Source organism: Colius striatus, chromosome 1 (assembly GCF_028858725.1).
Source record: "Colius striatus isolate bColStr4 chromosome 1, bColStr4.1.hap1, whole genome shotgun sequence".
Taxonomy (NCBI): Eukaryota; Metazoa; Chordata; class Aves; order Coliiformes; family Coliidae; genus Colius; species Colius striatus.
In genome coordinates this window covers 148,639,899-148,663,313 of record NC_084759.1, presented here as the reverse complement: position 1 = coordinate 148,663,313, position 23,415 = coordinate 148,639,899, and the positions used below count along the sequence as shown (strand labels likewise).

The 23,415-nt window shown below is 40.4% G+C and overlaps 1 protein-coding gene across 1 annotated transcript; it reads left to right on the top strand.

The window, feature by feature from the left end:
- The first annotated feature begins 1,083 nt into the window (after window positions 1-1,083).
- NT5DC3 (5'-nucleotidase domain containing 3) lies at window positions 1,084-23,409 on the top strand. Its single transcript, XM_061988915.1, has 14 exons — window positions 1,084-1,313; window positions 4,676-4,860; window positions 8,988-9,062; window positions 9,558-9,613; window positions 12,000-12,090; window positions 14,124-14,261; window positions 15,632-15,692; window positions 15,938-16,040; window positions 16,182-16,283; window positions 17,260-17,341; window positions 17,669-17,755; window positions 18,866-19,006; window positions 19,370-19,434; window positions 20,714-23,409. The coding sequence occupies exons 1-14, from the start codon at window positions 1,103-1,105 to the stop codon at window positions 20,973-20,975; spliced, it is 1,659 nt and encodes a 552-aa protein (XP_061844899.1). The 5' UTR covers window positions 1,084-1,102; the 3' UTR covers window positions 20,976-23,409.
- Window positions 23,410-23,415: the final 6 nt, after the last annotated feature.

The following is a 23,415-nucleotide window of genomic DNA, read 5'->3' as shown; positions in this document are numbered from 1 at the left end:
TTTTGCCTGTAAAAATAAGGTGGGCGTCATTCTTTATAAACAAGAGAATGCTCAAGTAGTATTTAATCTGACATCCTTCAGATGTGTATCAGATTGCTGCTTTAGAGATGTACAGGGAGGAATGACTGAGTAACTTCTAGACACAAGTGCAGGCAATGGGTTATGTGGACGTCCTTGGTGTAAGAACAAGCTAAGTTTGATGTTTACAGCATTGGAAAAAGTATGTGTTCTTTCTGTTATAAATGTTTTTGAGCACATCAGGAATTCTGCATGTGCAGCTGTAATCTTTCTGCTGTGGAAATGGTCTGGTCTTTGTCCTCTCTCATCCACGCATCATCTTTTTTTCTGTTGTTTTTTGCACAGGTATGAACAGACATGGTTCAAGTTCTCAGACTGCCAGGGTTCACAGCTATCTGTGGCAACAGTTTCACAAGGAGATGAGGGCCTTAAAACCGCACTAGGACATCTGTAGAGTTCGCAGTATCCTTTGTATTACACATTATATATCCAGCTTATGTTTTGAGCTTATTTTCTTCACGGCTGTAAGCAGGTGCATATAGCGCATCTCAGGTGCACACTGGATGGAAAAGTAGTTGCTGTTGATGTAGTGTGTGTTGTGAAGGAATCTCAGGCAGCTCTTAGCAGAGCGAGAAACCCGAGGAGCAGCCGTTGATGGGAAGGTGGGGCGGCTTTTCCATGGAGCTCCACTTGACCTTGACCTGAGAGATAAAAACCTTCAGTGGCTGGTGATAAAAGGCTGCCTGCGGTTATAGAGGGTAGATGAAGGGCAGACCTGAGGGCAAGGGGGTCAGCTTCCCCCGGGTACACGCCTACCGAGGTCATCTCTTCAGGACAGCCAAGCAGCCAGCGTCCCCGTGCCCCGCTGCGGAGGCCGAGCAGGACGGCGGCGGGCGGACAGCGCTCCCGGGCCGCTCTCGGCGCGCAGCCCGCCGGCGGGCGCCGGGCGGCCGCTACCTGCAGCCGGGCCGGGTCGGGTCCCGCCTCTCGCCTCGGCGCGGCCCCGGGGCGGGGCCCGAGGAAGTGACTTCAGCCGGCGGCGGCGGAGCGGCGCGGTACGGCGGGGTGAGCGGTGGCGTGGAGCATGGCAGCGGCGGCGGCGCGGTCCCTGCTAGCGGCGGGGCGGGTGAGCGGGCGGCGGGGCCAGAGCCGGGCTCGGGCCTTGCCCCTGCCGTTGGCCGCCGCGGGGACCGCTCCCTACTGCACCGTGGCCCCGCAGCAGCGGCAGCAGCCGCCTCCCGACATGAAGAGCTACCTGTGGTCGCGGTACAAGGAGGCCAAGAGAGTCACCAAGGGTGAGCGGCGGCGCGGGGGTGGCGGTGCGGCTCCCCTGTCATGCCAGCTCTCCTCCCGCCGGAGAGCGCGGGGCGGCTGGTATGAAGCAAACCCATGTTGGGGTTTCGGAGAAGAGGAACGGGGAGCCTTAGGGGAGCCTCCGCGGCGGCGTTCATGACGGGTTCGGGGGCGAGGCGCGGCTGGGCGCCCGCCACGCAGGGGGCTCTCCTCGCGGGGAGCAGCCGTGGGTCCGTCCCGCCGCGCCCGGCGAAGCCGCCGTTCGGTCGCGAAGTCATCACGGCTCTGGTGTCAAAAGTGCCCTCCCTTCTGGTGGCCTCCAGTGATCTCAACAGTGTCAAAACCGGGAGCGCGGCTAAGCCCATAGTTACCACGGCAGGTCCCGAGAGCCGGACACCGAGTGGACAGGCGCTGCTGGCGCGGCTGCCCCTTGTTTTTCCCTTGCCCTGAAGAAGGGGTGAGCCCGTCAGGCCACGACCCGGCTGACCCGCCGGGGATGGAGCTGTTCGGAGGGGCCTTGAGGAAAAAGCCTTTCGTACAGCGTAGCTTGGGCCAGGCAGAGTGGCTGGCGTTGGAGGTGTGTTTGCTGGAGAAAAGCAAGTATGAGAAGAAAATCAGGAAGTTGGCCGTCTGTTTGAGGGGCTTTCTGCAATAGACTGCTCTTCCAAAAAGTTAAAATGCTGTTAGGTTTTGGGTGACTTTTTTACTTGTGCCTACGGTTCCTTTAAAATACTGTGAAGTATTGAAGCCAGGGTATGATATGCGGTAACGATATGTGCGTGGCGCTGGGAAGTCCCATTCTTCAGCCTAGCTAAGCGAAAAGTTAAGGGCTAAATACTTGCTTGAGGCTTGCTTGCTTCTGTCCTTGCTGTGGTGAGAAGACTATTACAAGGTGGTTGAGTATGTGATCTTTTTAAGAGAGCCAAAAGAGAAAGGGCAGCGTGTGTTCCGCAGTGTCAAGTGGGAAATCTTGTCCTGTAGTGCTAATGGGTAATGCTTTGGACTTGCGTGTTTTACCCTTAAAAAACTACTAAAACACTCCCCAGCTATATTCCCCTGCACTTAGGAGTTTTGAGCAAGAACCGGGATTTCGCTATACTAGGTGCAAACATAAATATTTACAAACCTGAAATAGTGGAAGTGTTTTACAAGCGAAATAGGAAGCCGTGTTAGAGATCTCAAAGGAATGCTGTGGACTTTGGAGGGTGGGATAAGGGCTAGGAAGATGAGAGTAAATGCCTTTTACTTTGATTTTTCCCCCCCCGTTTTCTTGTTTTTGGAATTAATCTTTTCTTATTCCAAACCCCACCCAAATAATACTTTAGAGCTGAGGCTAGAGAGTATGGTAATGTCAAGAGAAAATAAGTCAGTTGGTGGGTGTGGGCTGGTGAAAGACCAGGCAAATGCTTCTAGAATAATTAAAATATTTTGTCACAAGCCAAGTCCCCCAATGGCTCCATGTGAAGTTTCACTTAGTTACAGATGACAAAGCTGTCCTAATTTTTGACCCAAGGTTTACAGCGCTTGGGATGCTGTCCGCCTGCCAGAATGTCTAATAGCTACAAAGCATTTATACTGCCTGTTTTCAGACAGGCACTAGCTAAGCTTTTTGAAATGTGAAATAGCTTTATCTCTGTATCTATATATAGATGTATAAATATCTTTAAAACAAATGTTGACTCACCAGTGTCATAACGTGTTTTTTGGAAGTTCACTCGAATTTATGGTTATGACTTCAAGTTAATGAAATGATTCCTGTCTCATACAGAGTAACAGTATTTGCCTTAATAGTAGCATGTCAAATTGCATTTGATTATTTTGTCACCTCAACTAAGCATAAAATTTATTTCCTGTATTACTACAAGCACTGGCTGGAGATAGAGGGGACTAATGGTTTGATTGAGGCTTATTTTGTGAAATCCCCTGAAATGCAAGATAGATGTCAGCTTAACCATGGGAAACTCCTGAGATCTCTCTTTTTTTGGTGAAAGAGATGCTGGATGTTATTTAAAACTTGGAATTAAACTCAGTGAAATGGCTATCCTTTGTGTTTCTTAAAAATTGAAAGTCTTCGGTATAGGCATCTGATAAAGTTTAATGGTTTCAGATTACTGTTGATTACTGGACATCTGTACAAGTTTCTTATTGTATGTGCCTGTCAACAGTGCTGCAGTCTAAGGCACTGCTTTTACAAAAGAAATGTTATTTCCCTTTCTATGAGTTGGCCAGAGTTTCCAAAACAATGCACTATCTTTCTAGCAGATCTTGAGTCCCCAGGCAGGTCAAGATGGTTTCCTCCCATGGTGAGGCACATACTATATCTGTCCTTTGAGCTGAAGGTGTTGAGATGAGCTTGACCAATTCCTACTAGACTTCTACTTTGTTTAGTTACTTTCTACATATATTCCCTTTAAACTCAGCTTTCCAAGCACAGATTTAAGACAAAAACTCCCAGTTTTTCCACTGGTAGGGAAGGCTGGCTTATAAAGAGAGTATATACCTAAGGAAAGGAAGGAAAACATGCTCTTGTTTTATGTGTCCAGGAAGGTAGCATTTATCCTCCTAATGTTGTTCTTTCAAGTTTCCGAAACAAGAAACACAAATGTCCTAATGTTGTTATTGGTCCTAAAGTTACCTAATATCTAAGTGGTCTTAACTTCTCAGTATACTTTTCAAACAAGTATCAGGAGAAACATACCCTTAAAAATGGAAGTGATTTACACACTCTAAATACGTGTATGTAGAGAATAAGCAAAGTATTTTCAATTTCCTGATTTGCTAGAAAGCTAACAAGCATAGCAAAGTGTACCTAACTGTTATTTTGAAAGTATGGCATTTGGAAAGTATGACAATTGCATGAAGTTTACTTATTTGAGTTGAAATGGAGTAATGTGATAACCTTGAGATGGTGAAGCAAAAGGAATTAAAGCAATATCAAATTAAAACAGTGTCGCTCTGTTTCTGGGGCAGAAGTTGGACGAGATAATGGGAGAATAAGACAAGGCTCCTATAGTGATGGTAACAATAATACCCTCCTTAACTTCAGAAGTTCATTTTCAAAAGCAATAATACACGTGTTAATGGAATTATCAAAAAATTATGTAAAGAATCTGGGGTTCTTTGACCAGGATGCCAAAAATGCATCTTCTCTCCCACTTGAACTGTACAGAGAAAAGTGTGCTTCAAATAAAAACTATGGATCACCAAGACAAACTAGGGACAGCATTTTCAATAGCATCATATTATCTGGTTCATCTGAATTAATTTGATAGTTTCCATCACTGCTTATCCATATTTAGAAACTGGTAGATTTCTATGTATTTATTTAAATATAACTTTTCTTCTTTCCCTCCCCTGTTCCTAGAGCTGGTTCCTTCAATTATGAGTAACATGCTGAATCCGGATGCCATTTTTTCAAACAACGAGATGAGCCTGTCAGACATCGAAATTTATGGTTTTGATTATGACTACACGTTGGTCTTTTATTCTAAACACCTGCACACGCTGATCTTCAATGCTGCTCGAGATCTTCTTATTAATGAGCATCGAGTAAGTAAAATTAATGGAATAACAGTAAACACAAGGATAAAGAGTATGATTAATTTCTAACTGAGAGGGATGTGACTCATCTTTTTGTTCTTCAGTCCTAGCTTGCCTCCCTTAAAACACATTTTGTACAATAGCTACATGTGAACCGAAGAAGCCCTGGTTTATTGTCAGCTGCAGTTTTGAGCAGAGGACAGTGTGATAACTGCTAAGGAGTAGAGCATTGGTTTGGTTTTTTTTACTTTAATGGTGGTGTGATGGGGTTATTTTGTCTTTTTTTTTTTTCCTGTCAGTTATTGGCATCACTCTCATAAATAAAAGTTACTGTTGCTCTGTTCTGTGCATTGCTGTGGGCACAGTGGTTAATTTCTGTAGGAAACATTTTTAGCCTGACTTCTCCGGAGGTTTGTGATTGCGATAGAGGCAGCCAGTGCAGTGACACTGTAATCAGAGGCTTTGTACAAGAGACACAAGTAAGTGTTCAGCTCAGTAGTCTTCTGAGAGAGAGAGCACTGCACTGTTGCCTCAGTAAGAAGCTTCTCTTCATCAGTGACCAGTTGACATCCAAGCAGCCCGGAGTTGGTTATGGACTAGTGTGGAGATGGGAGAAGTTACAGCACTCCAGGAAACAAGGGGAGGAGATGGGTGATTTGAGGAAACCAAAGGTATTGCAGAGAAAAAGATGGAAGAGAGTGTGACCTGAAAGAGGCAAAGTTTATTGAATACAGGAATTGCAGGAAAAGACAAGAAATCCATAGAGTAACTTGATAAAACTGCTTGTGTATCTTGTACAACCTAAGTCTGAATGGGTGGTGTTCTACTTTCATATTAGAATCTAAAGGTTAGGAGCTATATATAAACGTCTATAAATATCCCTGGAAGAGCAAACAAAACTTCATGGGCACTACAAGCATACACAACTTGGTCCTCCAAAGATTTTGGTATGTTTTGTTACCAATTTTTGTAGTATGTCTAAACACACTTTATTAAAGCTACATGGTTCTTGCAAAAAAACAATGTAGGAGTCAGGATTAATTCTTGGAGACAAAAATTCAAGTGGTGCTCTACCTTTATTTGAATGAAATCAGGTAGTAATAACTTTCTAATTTGTCTTGATTAAAATCTCTTGAGTTCTAGTAAATGATCTCAAAAAGTAGTTACATTTTCACTTACCAAAATGTATCATCTCATATTGGAATTTATAGAGGGACAATGTTTTTTATTAATGTTATCTCTGTAGCTGCTTATACTGTTAATCTTTTTCTCGCCTTCAACATTAGAAGAATCTTCAAGAAAGTATTTCCCATTATGACTGTCACAGTCAACCTAAAAGATGGCCAATTTTGGTCATGTCAGTGTAAGGTAATTCATCAGAAATTGTAAATACAATGTAGGAAGTAAGGAATTCTGAAGTGTGTCCAAGAGGATAAACATCAATTTAATGCTAATCTTGGAGATGGCTGCAGGTGTTGAACTCTTGCTTTTGAGTTTTTCTTTCCTGATGTATGGGTCGTGTGCTGCCTTATCTGGTTTGCTGTTTCGATCCAGATAGATGTATCCCTGCTAGGAGTGGGGTAAGCAAACAGTGCAATTTTAATACATATTTTTTTCCTTTTGGCTTTTAAGGAGGCTTTGATTTACTTGCCAAGGTAGGCTCAATCTTTTTGTTGTGTGTACTGGCGTGCATGCAAAAAGACATGCTTCTGGTAGAATAAGTAGGAAAGAATACAGAAATTTGAACAAGTCAGAAGTGAATTTCATTGGTCATGCTTGAGGTGGCTGCTTTGAGGCGTGTACAATACATTGTAATTTTTAGTTGATCACATTCTATATCATCCCTTGATGTTTTCACTTGTCTTTTCTACTTCCTGTTCCCTGGCCAAATGTATACATCTTCCCAACCCTTCTGTTGGCTTTTGATACTGTTCTTTATTCAGATTAGTAGCCTCCCCCATGTTTTCTGAAAATGATAGCAGGGATGATAGTTCAGATATTAGGAGATATTCAGATATTCTTTAATTGTACATGCCTGTGCTCAGTCTAAGCACAATCTACAGCAGTTGCAGAGCAAGTCTTCTTCAGCATAGATAAAAACTTTGTGAAGAAACTATGATTAATTTATTAATTTAAAAAAGTATCTGGAGCCTCTATTGAAGCTACATAATCTACATTTTTCCACAAAGGCTTGTAAAGTGGCCGTATAGGCATGGAGACTGTTGTAGAGAAGGTGAGGATTGTGCCTGGGATGTCTTTGTCAAGTTCTCAGACTGCTGTAGTCCGTGGGAAATGAAAGAAAAGAAAGGATAGTTTTTGTCAGGCCTTGTAAAAAATACCTAAAGGATTTCACCTTTTAAAAACAAATGAACAAAACTTTTAACCTCAAGGCAACAGCTGTTGTGTTTGGTTTTTTTTCATGGCTAGCCTATGCCTGAAGCAGGACAAAATTACTATAGACTGGAAATGAGCTTGTATTGAAAAATGTTAGCAAACTTTCTTAATAGGTGGTGTGAGCTACCTCTGCTATCTCTAAAGAACCTTAGAATCATAGAATCATCATAGAATGGTAGGGATTGGAAGGGACCTTTAGAGATCATCTAGTCCAACCCCCCTGCAGAAGCAGGGTCACCTAGATCAGGTCACACAGGAACATGTCCAGGCGGGTCTTGAAGACCTCCGAGGAAGGAGACTCCACAACCTCTCTGGGCAGCCTGTGCCAGGGCTCCCTCACCTGAACAGTGAAATAGTTTTTTCTTATATTTAAGTGGAACTTTTTGTGTTCTAGCTTCATCCCATTACTCCTTGTCCTGTTGCGAGCTACCATAGAAAAAAGGGATGTCCCAACCTCCTGACACCCACCGTTTAGATATTTATAAATGTTAATAAGATCACCCCTCAGTCTCCTCTTCTCCAGACTAAAACAGCCCCAGTTCCTGCAGCCTTTCCTCATATGAAAGATGTTCCAGTCCCTGATCATCTTGGTGGCCCTGCACTGGACTCTCTCCAGCACTTCCCTGTCCCTCTTGAGCTGAGTAGCCTAGAACTGGACACAGTACTCCAGATGAGGCCTCACCAGGGCAGAGTAGAAAGGGAGAAGAACCTCCCTTGACCTGCTGGCCACACTCTTCTTGCTGGCCACACTCTTCTTGCTGGCCACACTCTTCTTGCTGGCCACACTCTTCTTGCTGGCCACACTCTTCTTAGGAAAAAATACTTTACACAAACATTCAATTAAAATGTGTGTCTAAATAATGAGGTGTTAGAAATGCTATCCAGGGTAGATATAATTGAGTCAATGTGGTGGCTCCCTGAATGACTCATCCTGATGGCATTTAATGCCCGACTTATTGCTTTCAGGACTTAATCTTTGTGACACTCTCTATCATGAGGACAGTCCCTCTTAGGAGAGTTTGGCTTTTCTGGATAACATTGGCTGTTGTGAATTCTTTTCTACCTTCAGTTGGTGCTTATTTGCAGTGCACTGTGTCTTTAAACACCTCTGTGGTCCGCGTTTCAAACTCGAAAATCCAAGATGAGGAGTATGATCTGCACTGAGCCAAAGCAGATAGCTGTGTGCTGCTTTTATCTCTTGAAAATACCAAAGATTATTTTGCTCCTGTTAATATTACTTTCTCTTTCAATAGAAGTGAGCAGTAAAGTTCAGGTGTCTGTAAATTGAAGTACGTTCTTGGGTTTGTAGCTAGAAGGTTGAGTTGGAAACTCTATTGTTGTAGGCTGTTTCATATGGAGACTTCAACGCAAAGTAATGCAACTATTAAACTTTGTGAAGTTAATAACATCTAGGGTGGTTCTCAAAGCTGCATAAACTCAAGTAACTTTCTGAACAAGAGGCTAATATTCAAAGATGGTTACTACAGAGTACCTGAATGTCCGAGTTCAGGTTCTGTGCTTGACTTAGATTTAAAACAAATGACCATGCATTTTTGACCATGGCTTTTCTTGCGCTATGTGTATGTTCCTGCAGATCTTTTGCAACCTACCAAAAAGCTTCTTAATGATGGGTGAAAATGAGAGGTATAGAAAAATGTAGGCTTTTAAAATTCTGCAGGAACAGTTTTTTTTCAGATTTTTTGTTACAGATTTAAAATCAAATCATTGCTCTCTTTTCTTAGTATCCTGCAGAAATACGCAAATACGATTATGATCCCAATTTTGCAATCAGAGGACTTCATTATGATGTGCACCGGGTACGTATAAACACCTCTGTGATGAACTATGTCATGCTGAGAACCTAGCCCCCCTCAAAAAATAAACAGGGCTTTTAATTCATGCAACTTTTCACTCTGTGTTGATGTGTAAGAGTTTTGTTTCCTATTTTTCTCTTTCATAGGAAGCTTGATTTTCTTTGTTTTTATATAGCTCTAAAGTAGAAAATATTTTGGGTGTTTTGTGGGTGGGGCGGAGACAACTTAGAGTGCAGCAGAACAAACCTAAGCAGGCATTTGCTAGTAGGAAAAGGTTTTTTTCTTCATGACTTAGCTGAGATCAGTGGACCAAGCTTCCTTGTTGATTTGGCAAGCCATTGATAAAAATATTGTAGAGGTTATGAAAGAAGTTGAAGTAAAGGTGCTCGGGTGGAAAGGTACTTGAGATGAAAAGGTTATAGATAAAAATTGCTTTGATTTTTGTAATTTCATGTCAGATAATGTGATGAAAATGGGTATTTTTTTTTCCTCTGCAAGGCATTATTAATGAAGATTGATGCTTTTCATTATATTCAGCTGGGAACAGTTTACAGGTGAGTGAAATTATTTCTTAATAAAAACTTATACTCCTACTTTTTAAATCTCTTAGTTGCATTTATTAGTCTACATCTTAAATTCATACTAGGAACAGTGTCCTGACAAGCAGAGATGTGAATGAACTTCTCAGTCTTATGGAAGGAGGTTTCTTTGCACCTCTATGTGTCCACACAGACACATGTTTACTGATAGAGCACAGCTGATTCCCCAGCTGAGAGCTGGAGAAGTTGGCAAGCTGGTTGGTCACATAGTGCTGACTCACTGTGTTTCCGGCTGTTAAATTGTGCTGAAACACATCTGAAAATACGCTGATGACTTCTCTGCTGCTGCTTTCTTGTAAATAATTGTCACAAAATGCCTGTTAGCGTGACTTCGGTGGGCCTTTAGAGACACTTGAGAGGTCTTGCTGTGTTTGCAAAGAGCTTTTAAGTTTCGACACATCAACCACATCTCTCTTGCAGAATGGAGCACGACTGCTTTGTGTGCGCACAGCCTGATACTTTTTGAGTTTATCGAATTAATGTAAAACTGGAAGTATCTCAGCTGGACTTCATTACATGATGGAGACATGATGTATGATAGTCTTTTATATGAGAGTTTTCAGTGTGGCTCTTTTGGCTGTAATGAAGCAGGGTGCATTTGACTGACATGAACACCATGCTTGGTACCAGACTTTAAACAAGAGGTCTGAGCACAGAATGGTAGGAGTTGGAAGGAGCCTCTAAAGATCATACAGTTCAATCCCTCTGCTTAAGCAGGTCTGCCTCAATCAAGTCACTCAAGAATGTGTCCAGGTGGAGCACCTTTCTTAATGTTGTTGGAGAAAATGTTTTCTTTTGGGGCCAAAAGATAATGCAACCTTCAAGTAATTAACTATGAGGGACTGTATGTGGTACTATGAAATGGTGGTAATGTGCTCACTACTTACTTTTGTTTGCCAGTCAGGCATTGTAAAAACAATGTGAACTGTGTCAAGACTATGAACTGTGTTAAGACTGTAGTAAAACTAATTGCTACAGCTTGCATACACAGTTGTCTCTCTTGTCTGGTTTTCATGTATGTGTGTCTTGATTTATACTTAAGAAGCTGCTTATCCACAAACATTTTCTTTGGTAGTATTCAAATACCACTTGACATCACTATCTGCAGACTAGAAGATGAGTCATTCTCCTCAGTTCTGATCGTCTTACTTGGTATATGTTTAACATTTTGTTTGCGTTTCTTTGTTTACTGCTGTGGAGTGGGTGACCCTGAACTCTGTATGTTACAAACCTAAAGTATTATCTGCCCTGTATGTGCACAATACTAATTTGAATGCTGGAGTCCTACCAGCAGCAGCGCAGAGCTACATACAGGTCGATGTAGCATTGAGAAGTGCAGTGAAGGAGCTAGTTGATGTGGGACTCTACTACCATAACAGCCCAGAGACAGTTCAGGTGTTCAGACCCTTCCACTGCAAAGCTCGTGTGGTTGCTCAACATTGAAAGTTACTATGCTTATTAACTAATTCATTGACTTCTTTTTAATGCCTCACAACACTTCTGGGTAAGACCAGAAGACACAGAAATATGTGTCTTACAAGGCTGTAAACCACCATAAGTACACTTGGAAAAAAGGAATCAAATGATCTGGTTTTCATTTTTGTTTTGTAGTCTTTAGCAAGTCTTCAACACTTTTGTGTCTTCTGGTGAGGATCTTTGCATGTCTGCAGTGTTTTAGGTACTTTAGTGCGAGATGCTTGATACTGTGAACATTCAAAACCAAACCAAAATGAAGCCCTTAAGCTCTTGATAGTTGAAAAAGAAACTCTGAGGAGAGGTGATGTCTCCTTCTTCCCATTTGTTGTTATATTTTTTTAATTTTAATTGCTTGTCAGGAATCCTTCAAGTAACCTTAAATTTTGAGAAACTGAACTGTTGATACAGTTTAAAAGAAATTCTTGTGTAGTTAAAGATTGTGTATGTTTTTCTTTCCCTCGAATCTCCAAGGTCATGCTACAGTATAATCTGGTTTAAACTCTATCGCATCATCAGTGCTGCCTGAAACAAAGGCAAAGTGAGGAATTACTTTAAGTAGTAGTTAGAGCTTCCAGTTTCTTGGAGACCCTGAGGCATAATTTCAGTGGAGACTAATTAGCTCTTTTCTGTGTAAGAAAGTAAAAAGGACTTAAAACTGGAATGTGCTCCATGTGCGTCAGCTTGTTAAAATGTTACTTGTTCTGTAAGGAAAGATGCTGTTTTAACTTACAAACTAAAACATTTCTATGACATCTTTAGTATGTAATAAGCTCCACATCTGAGCATTAACTTGACAGACTTTCATTTGGTAATTACTTGAGAATTTTAATCTGACTTTTGAACGAAACCTAATGTTGTTTTCCAGAGGCCTCAGTGTTGTCCCAGATGAAGAAGTCATTGCAATGTATGATGGTTCCCATGTCCCTTTAGAACAAATGAGTGACTTTTATGGAAAGGTAAAACCACAAACTGATCTTTAAAAAGGATTTTTTTTTGGGGGGGGTTGGTAGTGGTGTTTGCATTTTGTTCTTGTTCTTACTGGCAGTTGTATTTTTCTCAATATGTTGCTGATTTACGGTCTAGGTGTGAAGTTTGCTCTCTGAAGTGACAAATATCTCTTCTTTCCCCTACTTGCTGCAATTTCTTCTTTCACTGTTCCTTTGCCCTGCCATAGAATCATAGTATGGTAGGGGTTGGAAGGGACCTTTAGAGATCATCTAGTCCAACCCCCTTGCAGAAGCAGGTCCCCCTAGATCAACTCATACAGGAACGTGTCCATGTGGTTCTTGAAGACCTCCAAGGAAGGAGACTCCACAACCCCTCTGGGCAGCCTGTGCCAGGGCTCCCCCACCTGAACAGTGAAATAGTTTTTTCTTATGTTTAAATGGAACTTTTTTGTGTTCCAGCTTCATCCCATTACCCCTTGTCCTGTTACTAGATACAATAGAAAAAAAGGGTGCCCCAACCTCCTGACACCCACCATTTAGATATTTGTAAATATTAATGAGTTCCCCCTCAATCTCCCCTTTTCTAGACTAAACAGCCCCAGTTCCCGCAGCCTTTCCTCATAAGGAAGATAGAGAAGTAGATAGAGAAGCAGAATATGGAAAAATCAAGTGACTTGCTCAATGTTCCACAGCAAATCTGATAAAGGCTGGGAAATGAACTGTACCTGTGGCCTTACCCTGGTTATATTCTTCTTCCTGGTGATCTAATAGCTATTGATGTAGCAGCAAGCAAATATATGGAGGTATCTCTTTTGTGCAAGCTGACAGAATGACAGTAAGATGATTTGACAAAAGATGAATGATAGAGGATAAAGCTTTTAAGTTTAAGACTCTGTGAGGGAAGTTTATCTTTTTGCTGGTAGGTTCCCTCTTCTTTCTCAAACAAAAAAAAAGTCATTTTGCCTTTTTAGTAAAGACCAAGTTTATTTTACTCCCTTTACTTACAGATGTTAATTCCATGTTGACATGAAGGCCCTTCTTTTGTTCTGTGGAGCATTTTTTTGGTTTTGCACTTGTTCTTATTTTAAAGTGCTGAACTTAGAATTCCCAAATCTGGTGTCTGCAGCAGTTCTGAGTATTGCCCTGACATTCCTTGTGGGATGCCTTGGTCTCTGCAAATCTGTGCTTTCTTTGGTCTTGGAAAGGACAATGATGGGACAAGAGGCTGTGGACACAAACCAAAATGCAAGAGATTTCCTCTGAAAATCAGGAAATGCTTCCTTTACTGTGAGGGTGACTGAGCACTGGTGCTGACCAGGGAGATTCTGCAGTCTCCATCGCTGGAGAGAGAATCCCTTGGAGATTCAGGGGCTTGGACAAGATGACCTCCAGAGATCCCTTGCAACCTCAAGCATCCTGCATTTCTGTTATCTTGACCAGCGTGCTGTCTTGAGCAGGTTGCTTTACCTCTCTTCTTGGAATGTATTTGGATTGTATTTGATTTTGTATAATGAGTTTATCTACTTTTGTGGAACTTCACTATAGTTACAGCTTTTGCAGACTAGAAAACTTTCCCTCTGTTACTGCATTAGTTATTGTAGATTCTTTTTATTATCTCTTTTCAAGGAGTTAAATTGTTTTGTAGTCCTAATCAGTATCCCACTTATTAAAAACCCTAACCAAATAATGAAGCTTCCACTCCTCCATCACAGTGGCCATTGCCTCTTATTTATGGAAGTGCCAAGTGCCAGTGAAGGCCTCTAAGCATGTCTCTAGACTTTTAGCTGAGCATTGTCTTTTGTGTGTTTATGAATTAAAATACTACTCTTAAGAGTAATGAGTTAATTAATTCTTAAAACCAATGCTTTTGCTGGAGTTATTTTATTAAAAGTGTAGTAGTTAAAAACAATGTAAGGCAATGCAAACAGTGATAGCAAAATACCTGCAACTAAGTGGAAGTGTTTATACTGGATGAACGAAAGTGTTCTGAGAAATGCTTGACCTTTTCTTTTTTCTTCTTTTTTTTCTTTCCACCCCTGTAGAGCTCACAAGGAAATACAATGAAGCAATTCATGGATATATTTTCCTTGCCAGAAATGACACTCCTTTCTTGTGTGAATGAATATTTTCTGAAAAACAACATAGATTATGAGCCTGTTCATCTTTACAAAGATGTCAAGGTACTAGCTTTGAAGATTTGGGTAAACCTCTGCATTTGTGCGTCTTCTCTCTGAGCACTACAGAAAGCTTCAGCCTGTTGTCAGCACCAGTAAAATACCTCAACTTTAAGTTTTAGATAGTGTTATTATTGCTATACAACCACAATCTGAAATTTGTTTTAAATCTGATGTTCTAGGCCTGTTGCTCTTTACTGAGGTTTGAGGGGTGTATGAGGGAAAATGAGGAAGCTCGTGTACATGGATAAAGCTTCTTTTGATTGTTGTTAAAAGTATTCTTTTGCCACTAGTAGAAGTTGTGAGAATCTATAGGGAATTACAATTTAGAGTTTTCAGTGGTACCAACTCCGTATCTTCACCAGAGATACCGTCTCTTGCTTTTGACATATTTGGTTTTTCCTGTTTCCCTGTCCTCCAAAAAAAACCCCAATAATACTAACTGGAGTAATTTTACTCTCTTGATTCCTTGGGATGTATCCTGCAGAGGAGATAATTTAATGTCATGGTTATTTAAGAACAGAAGAGATCATGCCCAAGTTGATGATATTTGTCTGCACAAGCTTTCCATGGAAAACCTTTTCTCATCTCCTTGTTGATCTGTATTGAACTTGTGCAGTTGTTCAGTGTATACAATGAACCTGAACATTTAATTTCTCACTGTCCCAAGTAGACCAGATGAGTTTTAAGAAACGTTTGACCTCCAGAGTAATTTTCCCTCCTGACTACCGTTACGTAGAGTCAGAAGGCTAGTCCTTGTTGTTTCTGCTGAAGTGTTTGTAGAAACTTTTGTATTGCTCAGCATTACCAGCATTTGGGAAGCCTTGTAGTAGCATATAGTACCAGCATGGCAGTACCACTGTCCAAAACAAAGCTGTCTGGTGCAGAGCTGCCTCAGGAGAGCTGCCAAATGCCTTCAGAGCACTTTATGAGTACTTTTTAAATAGCTAGAGCATTTGTGCCTGATCATAATCTGAAAAGTGTCTGACTTTAAAGCTTTTGGGTGTTTTTATTTGCAAGAGGAAAGGAATGTGTTCTGCTCTGAAGGTCATTGGAATTCTGTGATGACTCTGTTTCTACAAGCAGGCTTTCACCCCACTTCATCCCTCTGAACACCCTTTCAGTGTTATGTAAAACAGCCCCTGTGCTATATACAGTTGTGTATGTCCAAAAAGTGTGAAGTCAGTTTCTTTGAGGACAGGCTTACTCTTTGTCTAGTGGTGACGTAGATATGATGACTATCACATGGCATTTCTGTGAAGTCTGAAGTGTAATTCAGAGAAGGGAATTGCTTTAAAACCAAAGGCAGTGAGCACAGTTTTCATACTGGAAAAGATTTTTTTCAGTTCTTTAGGACTCTATTGATTTCCTGACAGGATTCAATCAGAGATGTCCACATCAAGGGGATAATGTACAGAGCAATTGAAGCAGATATTGGTAAGTACTAAATGAGATCATCTGTCAAAGCTTATGTTCACCAATGTTATAATGATCTTTCTTATTCCTTCCTTCCTTATTTAAGATTACATATTCTAAATTTCAGAGCTTGAAAGAGTCCTTTCCACTTGTCTAAGGTGCCTTTGTTAAATATAACCTCATGTTCTGAACCCATGGTTGAATGCCGAGGAAATTCTTGTGAAAAACTTGTTCAATTAATACTGCATTTTCTCCAATCTTCCCAGAGAAATACATCTGCTATGCTGAACAAACTCGTGCAGTGTTAGCAAAGCTAGCTGATCATGGCAAGAAGATGTTCCTCATCACAAACAGTCCCAGCAGCTTTGTGTAAGTGTACAATTGTATGCTGTTCAGTTACACATTTTTAAAAGATGGGGAGGATGAGTTTCTCCAGTGTAATCCCTTACATTGCATAGAGAGCCGCACTTCTTGTACTCTTCACCATTAATGTCCCTCTGCCCTTTTTAGGGACAAAGGCATGAAGTTCATAGTTGGCAAGGACTGGAGGGATCTCTTTGATGTCGTCATTGTACAGGCTGAGAAGCCAAACTTTTTCAATGATAAGCGAAGGTGAGTATTTAGCCAATAAAGAATGATTCAAGCAGCTTATTCCATATAACATTCCTGTTATGAAATATTTTAATTTGGATGCAATGCAAAATGAAATCACATTTGATAAAACCCTGTTGAAGGTCACTATGGAACGCAACAACAGCCAATTCTGAAGTCCAAAGATCTACCATTTCTTACCTAAGAAAGTTCCAGCAGGTGTTACAGGTCTACTGGACTGAGTTGAGGTTGCAGAAGCTTTTAACGTCTTAGCTTCTCAGATGAAGTGCGTTCCTTCCCTAATAAACTTGACATATTTTGATGCTTTTCAGAGTTGTCCCCTTCTCTGGAAATGTCTTTTGTTGCTTCTGATATTTCTGTTTTAGTCACCTATGATATTTAACAGGCAGACTTTCTTGACAGACTGAAGTATTTGGAGTAGTTGTTCAATTAAGTAAACACATTTGTAATGTGCATGCACTACTCTTACACTGGAAAAAAACTTCTCCTTTATGTGTACTTATGATTTGAAAATGAGGTAGAAGAGAGATGAGACTTTTTCTTTTAATTTTAATTTTGAAAAGAACTTTGTATGTCTTGCCCCCAGTTTTCTGCCCTCTTCTTCAGTTGCTCAGTTGAACAAAACGAGGTATTGGACAAGATTTTACTTATCTTTACACTTTTTGACTCTCTCCCTCCTCCTGGCTCGTGATAGCACACAGTTCACACTATCTGGGATCCCTGTCTTAATTCTCAATGGTAGTTCTCAAACTCATTACAAACATCATGGGTACACTGCATAAATACATTCTATTTCATTGGCTAAAGCGAATCTTTTGGAGCTTTGATTTTTCTGTCCATTACAGAGTGTTCAGATACTGAAGAGCACGTTTTCCTTTTGAAAGAAAAATATTTTTAATACTAAAATGTTTGTTTTCTCCTAAAAAGTGTCAGCATTTCTACATCAATGTAGCAATTGTATATGATTCTATTCCAGACCGTTTCGGAAGGTGAATGAAAGGGGAGTGCTGCTTTGGGACAAAATTCACAAGCTGCAGAAAGGTCAGATCTACAAACAGGTACGTTTTCAATAAACTCTTCCAGTTCAGATTTAATACCCATTTCCTAGAATCCCAAGCTTCTTTAGATACCATAAAGGCTTCTGAAAAGTAGGTACGTTATTTAGGAGAGTTATTTTAATGATTTGTTGTTGGGGTTGTGTGTCTGCAGTTTACTTGCCTCTCGAAGCGATAATATTACCGAAATTGCCTGTGAAATTTTGGATTCATAATATATAAACTTTTGGATGTGAAAAATATTTTTAGGGGTGCACTAAATTCTTCTTTTCATGCCTGTGAAGGTAGAAGTTACATGCCTCTAAAATATGCGTGTCACTGTTTCCACAGGGTAACTTGTACGAATTTCTGAAGCTTACTGGGTGGAGAGGCTCAAAGGTTCTCTACTTCGGTGATCACATTTACAGTGACTTGGCAGTAAGTAGTTTACTTTAAAGAAACAGGATAAAACATGAGGCTTTTTGTTACTTTTTTCTCTTTTCCTCCCCAGTTACTCAATGTAGCACACTTTCATTTCAGATTTCTAAATAGAACAAAAGTTGTGATGGTAGTTAAGCCATGTGTTGCTTTTCTCACGGTGAAGAGAATTGGTGCTGTATAAGACCCACCATATTTTCCAGCTGGCTTGTAGTGCTTGACTTGTTTATAAACTCTGCTTAGGAATGTATGAGTTTGTATTCCTGATCCAGATACTGATTGTTAGATGTAATGGAGAGTTAAAATAGATACCCAAACATACAGGATGTGGCTGATTTGGATGACATTTACTGTTAAGTGTAACAAGAGCTGAATGAACTTCTATTTTGAATGTAGGAGGCAATCTTCCTGTTACCAGTGGTAAACTTTCTTTTTCCAAGATCTTGCTATGGTTTGTAGCCAGGTATTTTCTTACTACCTTACAAACAAATGTATTGTTAACTGTTACTTTCGAGTAAGTTACACTGTTTAACTCTTTTGTAATTGACTGTGTCTGAATGCCTCAATACTTGCCTTTGACTGCCAAACTGTAGTAACATGTTTCAGCAGCAGCAGGTGCTTCAGAAGGCTGAGGGCCAAAGGGAGGAGAACACAGCTCTGTTTTTCTCTGGCACAATGGAGAAGAGAGCACAGGTGGCAGCTGCCTTATATTGTACTTGTCAGGAGGAGCTTAGGTAGCTGGGTGTCCTGATAGGACTGTTCTGTCAGCTGAGTTTATGGGTAAATACCACAAATCCAACAAATGGTTTTCTCTAGATGTTGCTGACAGCAGCAGAGCTCTCATCTGTATGAGGAATGTCCTACTGTTTGTTTGAAGCCTAATGAATTAGTGGTTATTTGTAAGTGCTTGCATGTTCCTGATCTCTCTCGCTTTAAAATGTGGGATTTGAAGCTTACCCTGAAATGCTGTTGCATATTGGCACAGTTCAGTCCCACTGTTCTACATAACAAGGAATTAAATTAGTGTCCCTTTGGGATAAACAGTGGTCAAATTCTTTAAGTAGTTCTTCTGAATACTAATGCTTGTGTTTTGTAATTCTTGGTAAATAGGATTTGACCCTGAAGCATGGCTGGCGCACTGGGGCAATTATCCCAGAGTTACGATCAGAGATTAAAATCATGAACACAGAGAAGTACATTCAAACCATGACCTGGCTGCAAACCTTGACAGGATTACTGGAACACATGCAGGTTTGTTCTGTGCGCGTATAATCATCTCTGTCTAGCGGAAGGGCTCCAGCCTAGTTTCTAAATGCTGGACATTGGTGTTGCAAGTGCTTTCTGTCTCATTGAAGTTAACCAGTTTGTAGATAAATGAACACAATTACTTTTGTGGCCAGTTAATAGGAGTTTTCTCGGAATCTTGTCCCTTTCCTACACTGGTCAGCCTGGATTGGTTCCTGCTTTTGGTTGTTTAAAACACATGTGGATAACTTCTTTATACTGATCTCTGAAGCATTGCTCTTCCCTTGTTAGCTGGTAAGGGTTTATTAATGAAAAGGCTTGTTTATTAGGACATTCTTAATTACGTCTTACCCATACTTTGCATTCCAGGTTCACCGTGATCCTGATTCACAAATGATTTTGGAAGAATGGAAGAAGGAAAGGAAGGAAATGAGGTGAGGCACAAGAGACAAAGAATTTTCAAATGCTTCATGGTAGCTGAGTGTTCAATCTTATGTCTTCCACATGTTTTTTCAGAATTTCTCTCCATCCCTAGTTTGTATTCCCTGGCTGTTACAGACCTTCTAAAATGATCTGTGTAATCTCACCTGTCTTTTGCATGGCCCTTTTCCCCTCTGACTTTTTTTTGCATATGAACCCCTCTTTCCTCTTCCCCTTATTTGGAACAGATGTTAGTTAGTCCCTCTATGTTCAGCCATTGCTGTTGCTGTTGATTACCCAGCTTTAATTCTGCATGATTTAAAAATGCATTTTCTGTATCGAGACTTGGGTCACTTATTCAGGTTTTTTGGATGATTTCATCAGATTACATAGAATATATTTTAGAATACAGAGAAACTGGGCTCTGCACTAGACTGGATTTAGTAGTGAACTCATCACAAAAATAGGTAGTAGTGGTAAAACTCCTAAAAACTACTCTCATGAAGGAGCAATTTCAAAATGCAAGGTGTGTGGGGTGTGTAGCTGGCCAGGCAAGCAACTCTACCACCAGCAGCCTCCTCCAGAAACGTCAAAGTAAATTAATGGTCAATGATATTTGGTAGTAACTAATAACAGAAGTAAAGTCCAAGATATGTTTAATCTTTTTGTATGCATTAATCATAGAATCATAGAATGTTAGAGGTTGGGAAGGGACTTTTAGAGATCATCTGGTCCAACCCTCCTGCAGAAGCAGGTTCACCTAGATCAGGTCACATAGGAATTTGTCCAGGCGGGTCTTGAAGACCTCCAAGGAAGGAGCCTCCACACCCTCCCTGGGCAGCCTCTGCTGTGAACCCTCACAGTGAAATAGTTTTTTCTTATGTTTAAATGGAACCTCTTGTGTTCCAGCTTTGTCCCATTACCCCTTGTCCTGCTGCTAGATACCACCGAAAAAAGGGAAAAAGGCAAATCTTTACATTTCTAAAAAAATTCTTTTAGTATTGAGACAAGTGGATGCCTTTAGGATTTAGGGGAAGGTAAAACTTCCTTTACAGTCTCTAGAAAGGAAAGCTTGACATGGCAGGTTTCTGAAGTCAGAGAGCTCTCCTTTATCACTACTACAATTGCCAGATCTGGGCTACTTAAGTGCAAGAGTTGCAAACATTTCTTACGTGGTGCATTTTAAATGTTTAGGAAGTGCTTGCTTCAAGTTCTGGATGCTAGCTGTTAGAGAGGTGTGAGCGGGTATGTTCACTTAATTCTCTTTGTTTTCCTTTTTTTGGGGGGGAACAGGGAGATGAACAGGAATTTCTTCAACGCCCAGTTTGGAAGCTTATTCAGAACTGATGAGAATCCAACATATTTCCTGAGACGTCTCTCTAGATTTGCAGATATCTACATGGCATCGCTGAGTTGTCTCTTGAACTATGAGCTTGATTACACATTTTATCCAAGAAGGACTCCTTTGCAGCATGAACTTCCTGGCTGGTCAGACCAGCTGTGCACTGGTACATTCAGAATACCTTTCCTACAAGAGACAGTTCAGATGAAATAAACACTTGACGGCTTCTCTAAAAGGGGCAAATACAACATTGGGGGTTTTTTTTGAATGTATTTGTATTTTATTTAAGTTGTTTAAATCTGGTTACTTGATTTAGATATAATTATCTTTTGTTCTCATAAGCATTGTACCCACTTTCTCCTCTCTTGCTCAGAGATGAGAAAGCTCCTCTTACACACAGAAGAGATGATGGACTGCCAAAATAGTAGTGGACTGGGAGGGAGGGTGCGTTTGAGAGGAAGAACTGATGGTGTTCTAAGGTCATTGTTCTTGTTTGTTTATTGGAAGTTTTGATCTGCAGCCTTGTGGTTTACAAAGAAATACCTGTACTCTCTGCTTTGGCACTGCTCAGCATTCCAGCTGGAGCCCGTGATGGATCTTGGCACTGAAAAGCTTAGATCAAGTCTTAGTAATTCAGTGCTATGCAGGTAATAGCCAGTTCATGGTGAGACTGAGAGGAGTGGTGTACAGACGTTAACTTTCCTTGCTGCCGTAGCTAGAGCCTTACTGTAACCGAACTAGTCACTGTAGCATTGGTGTGGCTCTGTTGCACTGCAGTGGTTACAGTATGGGTGGGCTCGGGCTCATGGGCTTTTTCTCTTATCTGTGCAGTTTCTATTCTTTTTATGTCTGTGCTTGGCTGTAGGTGGACCTGAGTCTAAAACTGAAAGTGATAGTAAGTTGGGCTGCTTCAGCTTCCTTTTGTTAACTTTATGCACTTTTCTTTTTAAGTTTTTCAAAATGATTTAAATATCCACTCTCTAATAGTAAAGCCATTTCAAGAGGTCTTGCATTTTGCGTTTCAGAGTGGAGGCAGATCTCTGCTGGGCTTTAGATTGATCCTAAATGCTGCTTTTAAAAATGTTAACAGTGTCTTACAGTGATATGCAATGTGGTTTTGCAGTTTCCTGGGAGAGAATGTATTTCCTACAGCCTTCAGTAATGGCTTCTTACAGTTAAAAGTAAACACGCACAATGGGCAAGTGAGCTAAAAGCAAAATTAAGAAATAGGAAAATGAAAGCCAGAGTTTTCTGATAATTGTTGGTTTTTTTAGCTCAAGTCCTGAAAAATGAATTGGAGTTTGTGAACAGTTTGCATCAAGCAAAAGAATTTTGGTGGTGTAGATTAGAAGTTTTATTGAATTATTGAAATTGCAGGTAATGCCTGAGCAGAAATTCTGAGTATACCTTCCAAAGATTTGAGCTGAAAAATGTCTCTTTTTGCACAAGGAAAACATCTGCTGATGTTTCCTCAAACGGGCACTTTATAGAACTGCTATACAGTTGTTTTTAAATAGGATGCTTTCGTTTCTCTGCATCCAAAGGAAATGGCTTTTTTTAAACTGGTGCTTCCCACCCCAGCCATTTTAAAAGGCACAATATGATTAATGTTTTTTCAAATTTTAGCTATTTAAAGACTCTGCTTTTAAAAGCCTATAATAAAAAAAAATACATAGCCTTTGGTATTCTTTGCTTCAGTGTGGGATATAATTTGCTTCCTACTATGATTGTTGGGTAAACAAACTTTTGGTGACCAAAAGTTTTCTTGTTGGATATTGGGGTTTTTCTGCTTTTTGTTTTTATTTTAATCCTGTCTGTATTATGTACAAGTACCTGTGCTGAATTTCATATGCAGTATCTTTCAAATTTTTTAAATGTTAGCCAAAAAAATAAAGAATGTATTGTGATCTTGCCTGCACAGTTTCAAAAGTAGTTTTCCTATACGCTTGAGATAAGTCTGAAATCCTCAGAGGTGGTTACAGATTTTATGTACGTGGTTTTCTTGTACTTCTGATTCAGATATGATGTGCAACATGCCTGATTGTGTGTGTGTATTTAAATAGGTGAATATACTTGAAATGAATAACTTCATCTGACAGTGCTGGCATTTTGCTGGAAGAAAAAGATAGTTTTGCAGGAAGTTAGTTTGGCTTCATTGGGAGACGACCTGGTTGAGGTTGTGCGAGAAATATTTACTGGAACTTGATAGTGAAATATGGGAATGGAAATATCCCTGATTTGCCTTCAGTTCTTTATCCTGATGCTCTGCCAGAACTGAACTTGGTGTTACACTTGTGTAGCACCTCTCATGCTCCAGAGATTTCAATGCACTGTCTAAAAAAACCCGACAACCCTCGACCACTGTACATTCTCCATCTTTCCACCAGCAAATTATAATACTGTTATTCAGTTCTGCATTATTGAATTTGGCAATGTTTTCTTGGTTATAGCTCTGTGATGTTTATTCTTTTTAAGCTGGCTAAGGGTCATCTTGTTTGCCTAATTTTCCTATGTTAAACAGGAGCAGATTAATTCGGTTGGATGATACTATCTGCATAATACACAGTTTCAATGTGATTGTCTCTCTTATTCCTTCCTTTCCCTTAAATTATGAATCAAACTTCTGTACAAAGCTATGTTATAACAGTCAGCT

Bases quoted from the DNA above. Each gene is read 5' to 3' on its own strand.
- NT5DC3 (XM_061988915.1), top strand. From the start codon at position 1,103: ATGGCAGCGGCGGCGGCGCGGTCCCTGCTAGCGGCGGGGCGGGTGAGC. The intron at 14,262-15,631 runs GTACTAGCTTTG...ATTTCCTGACAG, and splicing joins ATCTTTACAAAGATGTCAAG to GATTCAATCAGAGATGTCCA. The intron at 19,435-20,713 runs GTGAGGCACAAG...GGGGGGGAACAG, and splicing joins AAGGAAAGGAAGGAAATGAG to GGAGATGAACAGGAATTTCT.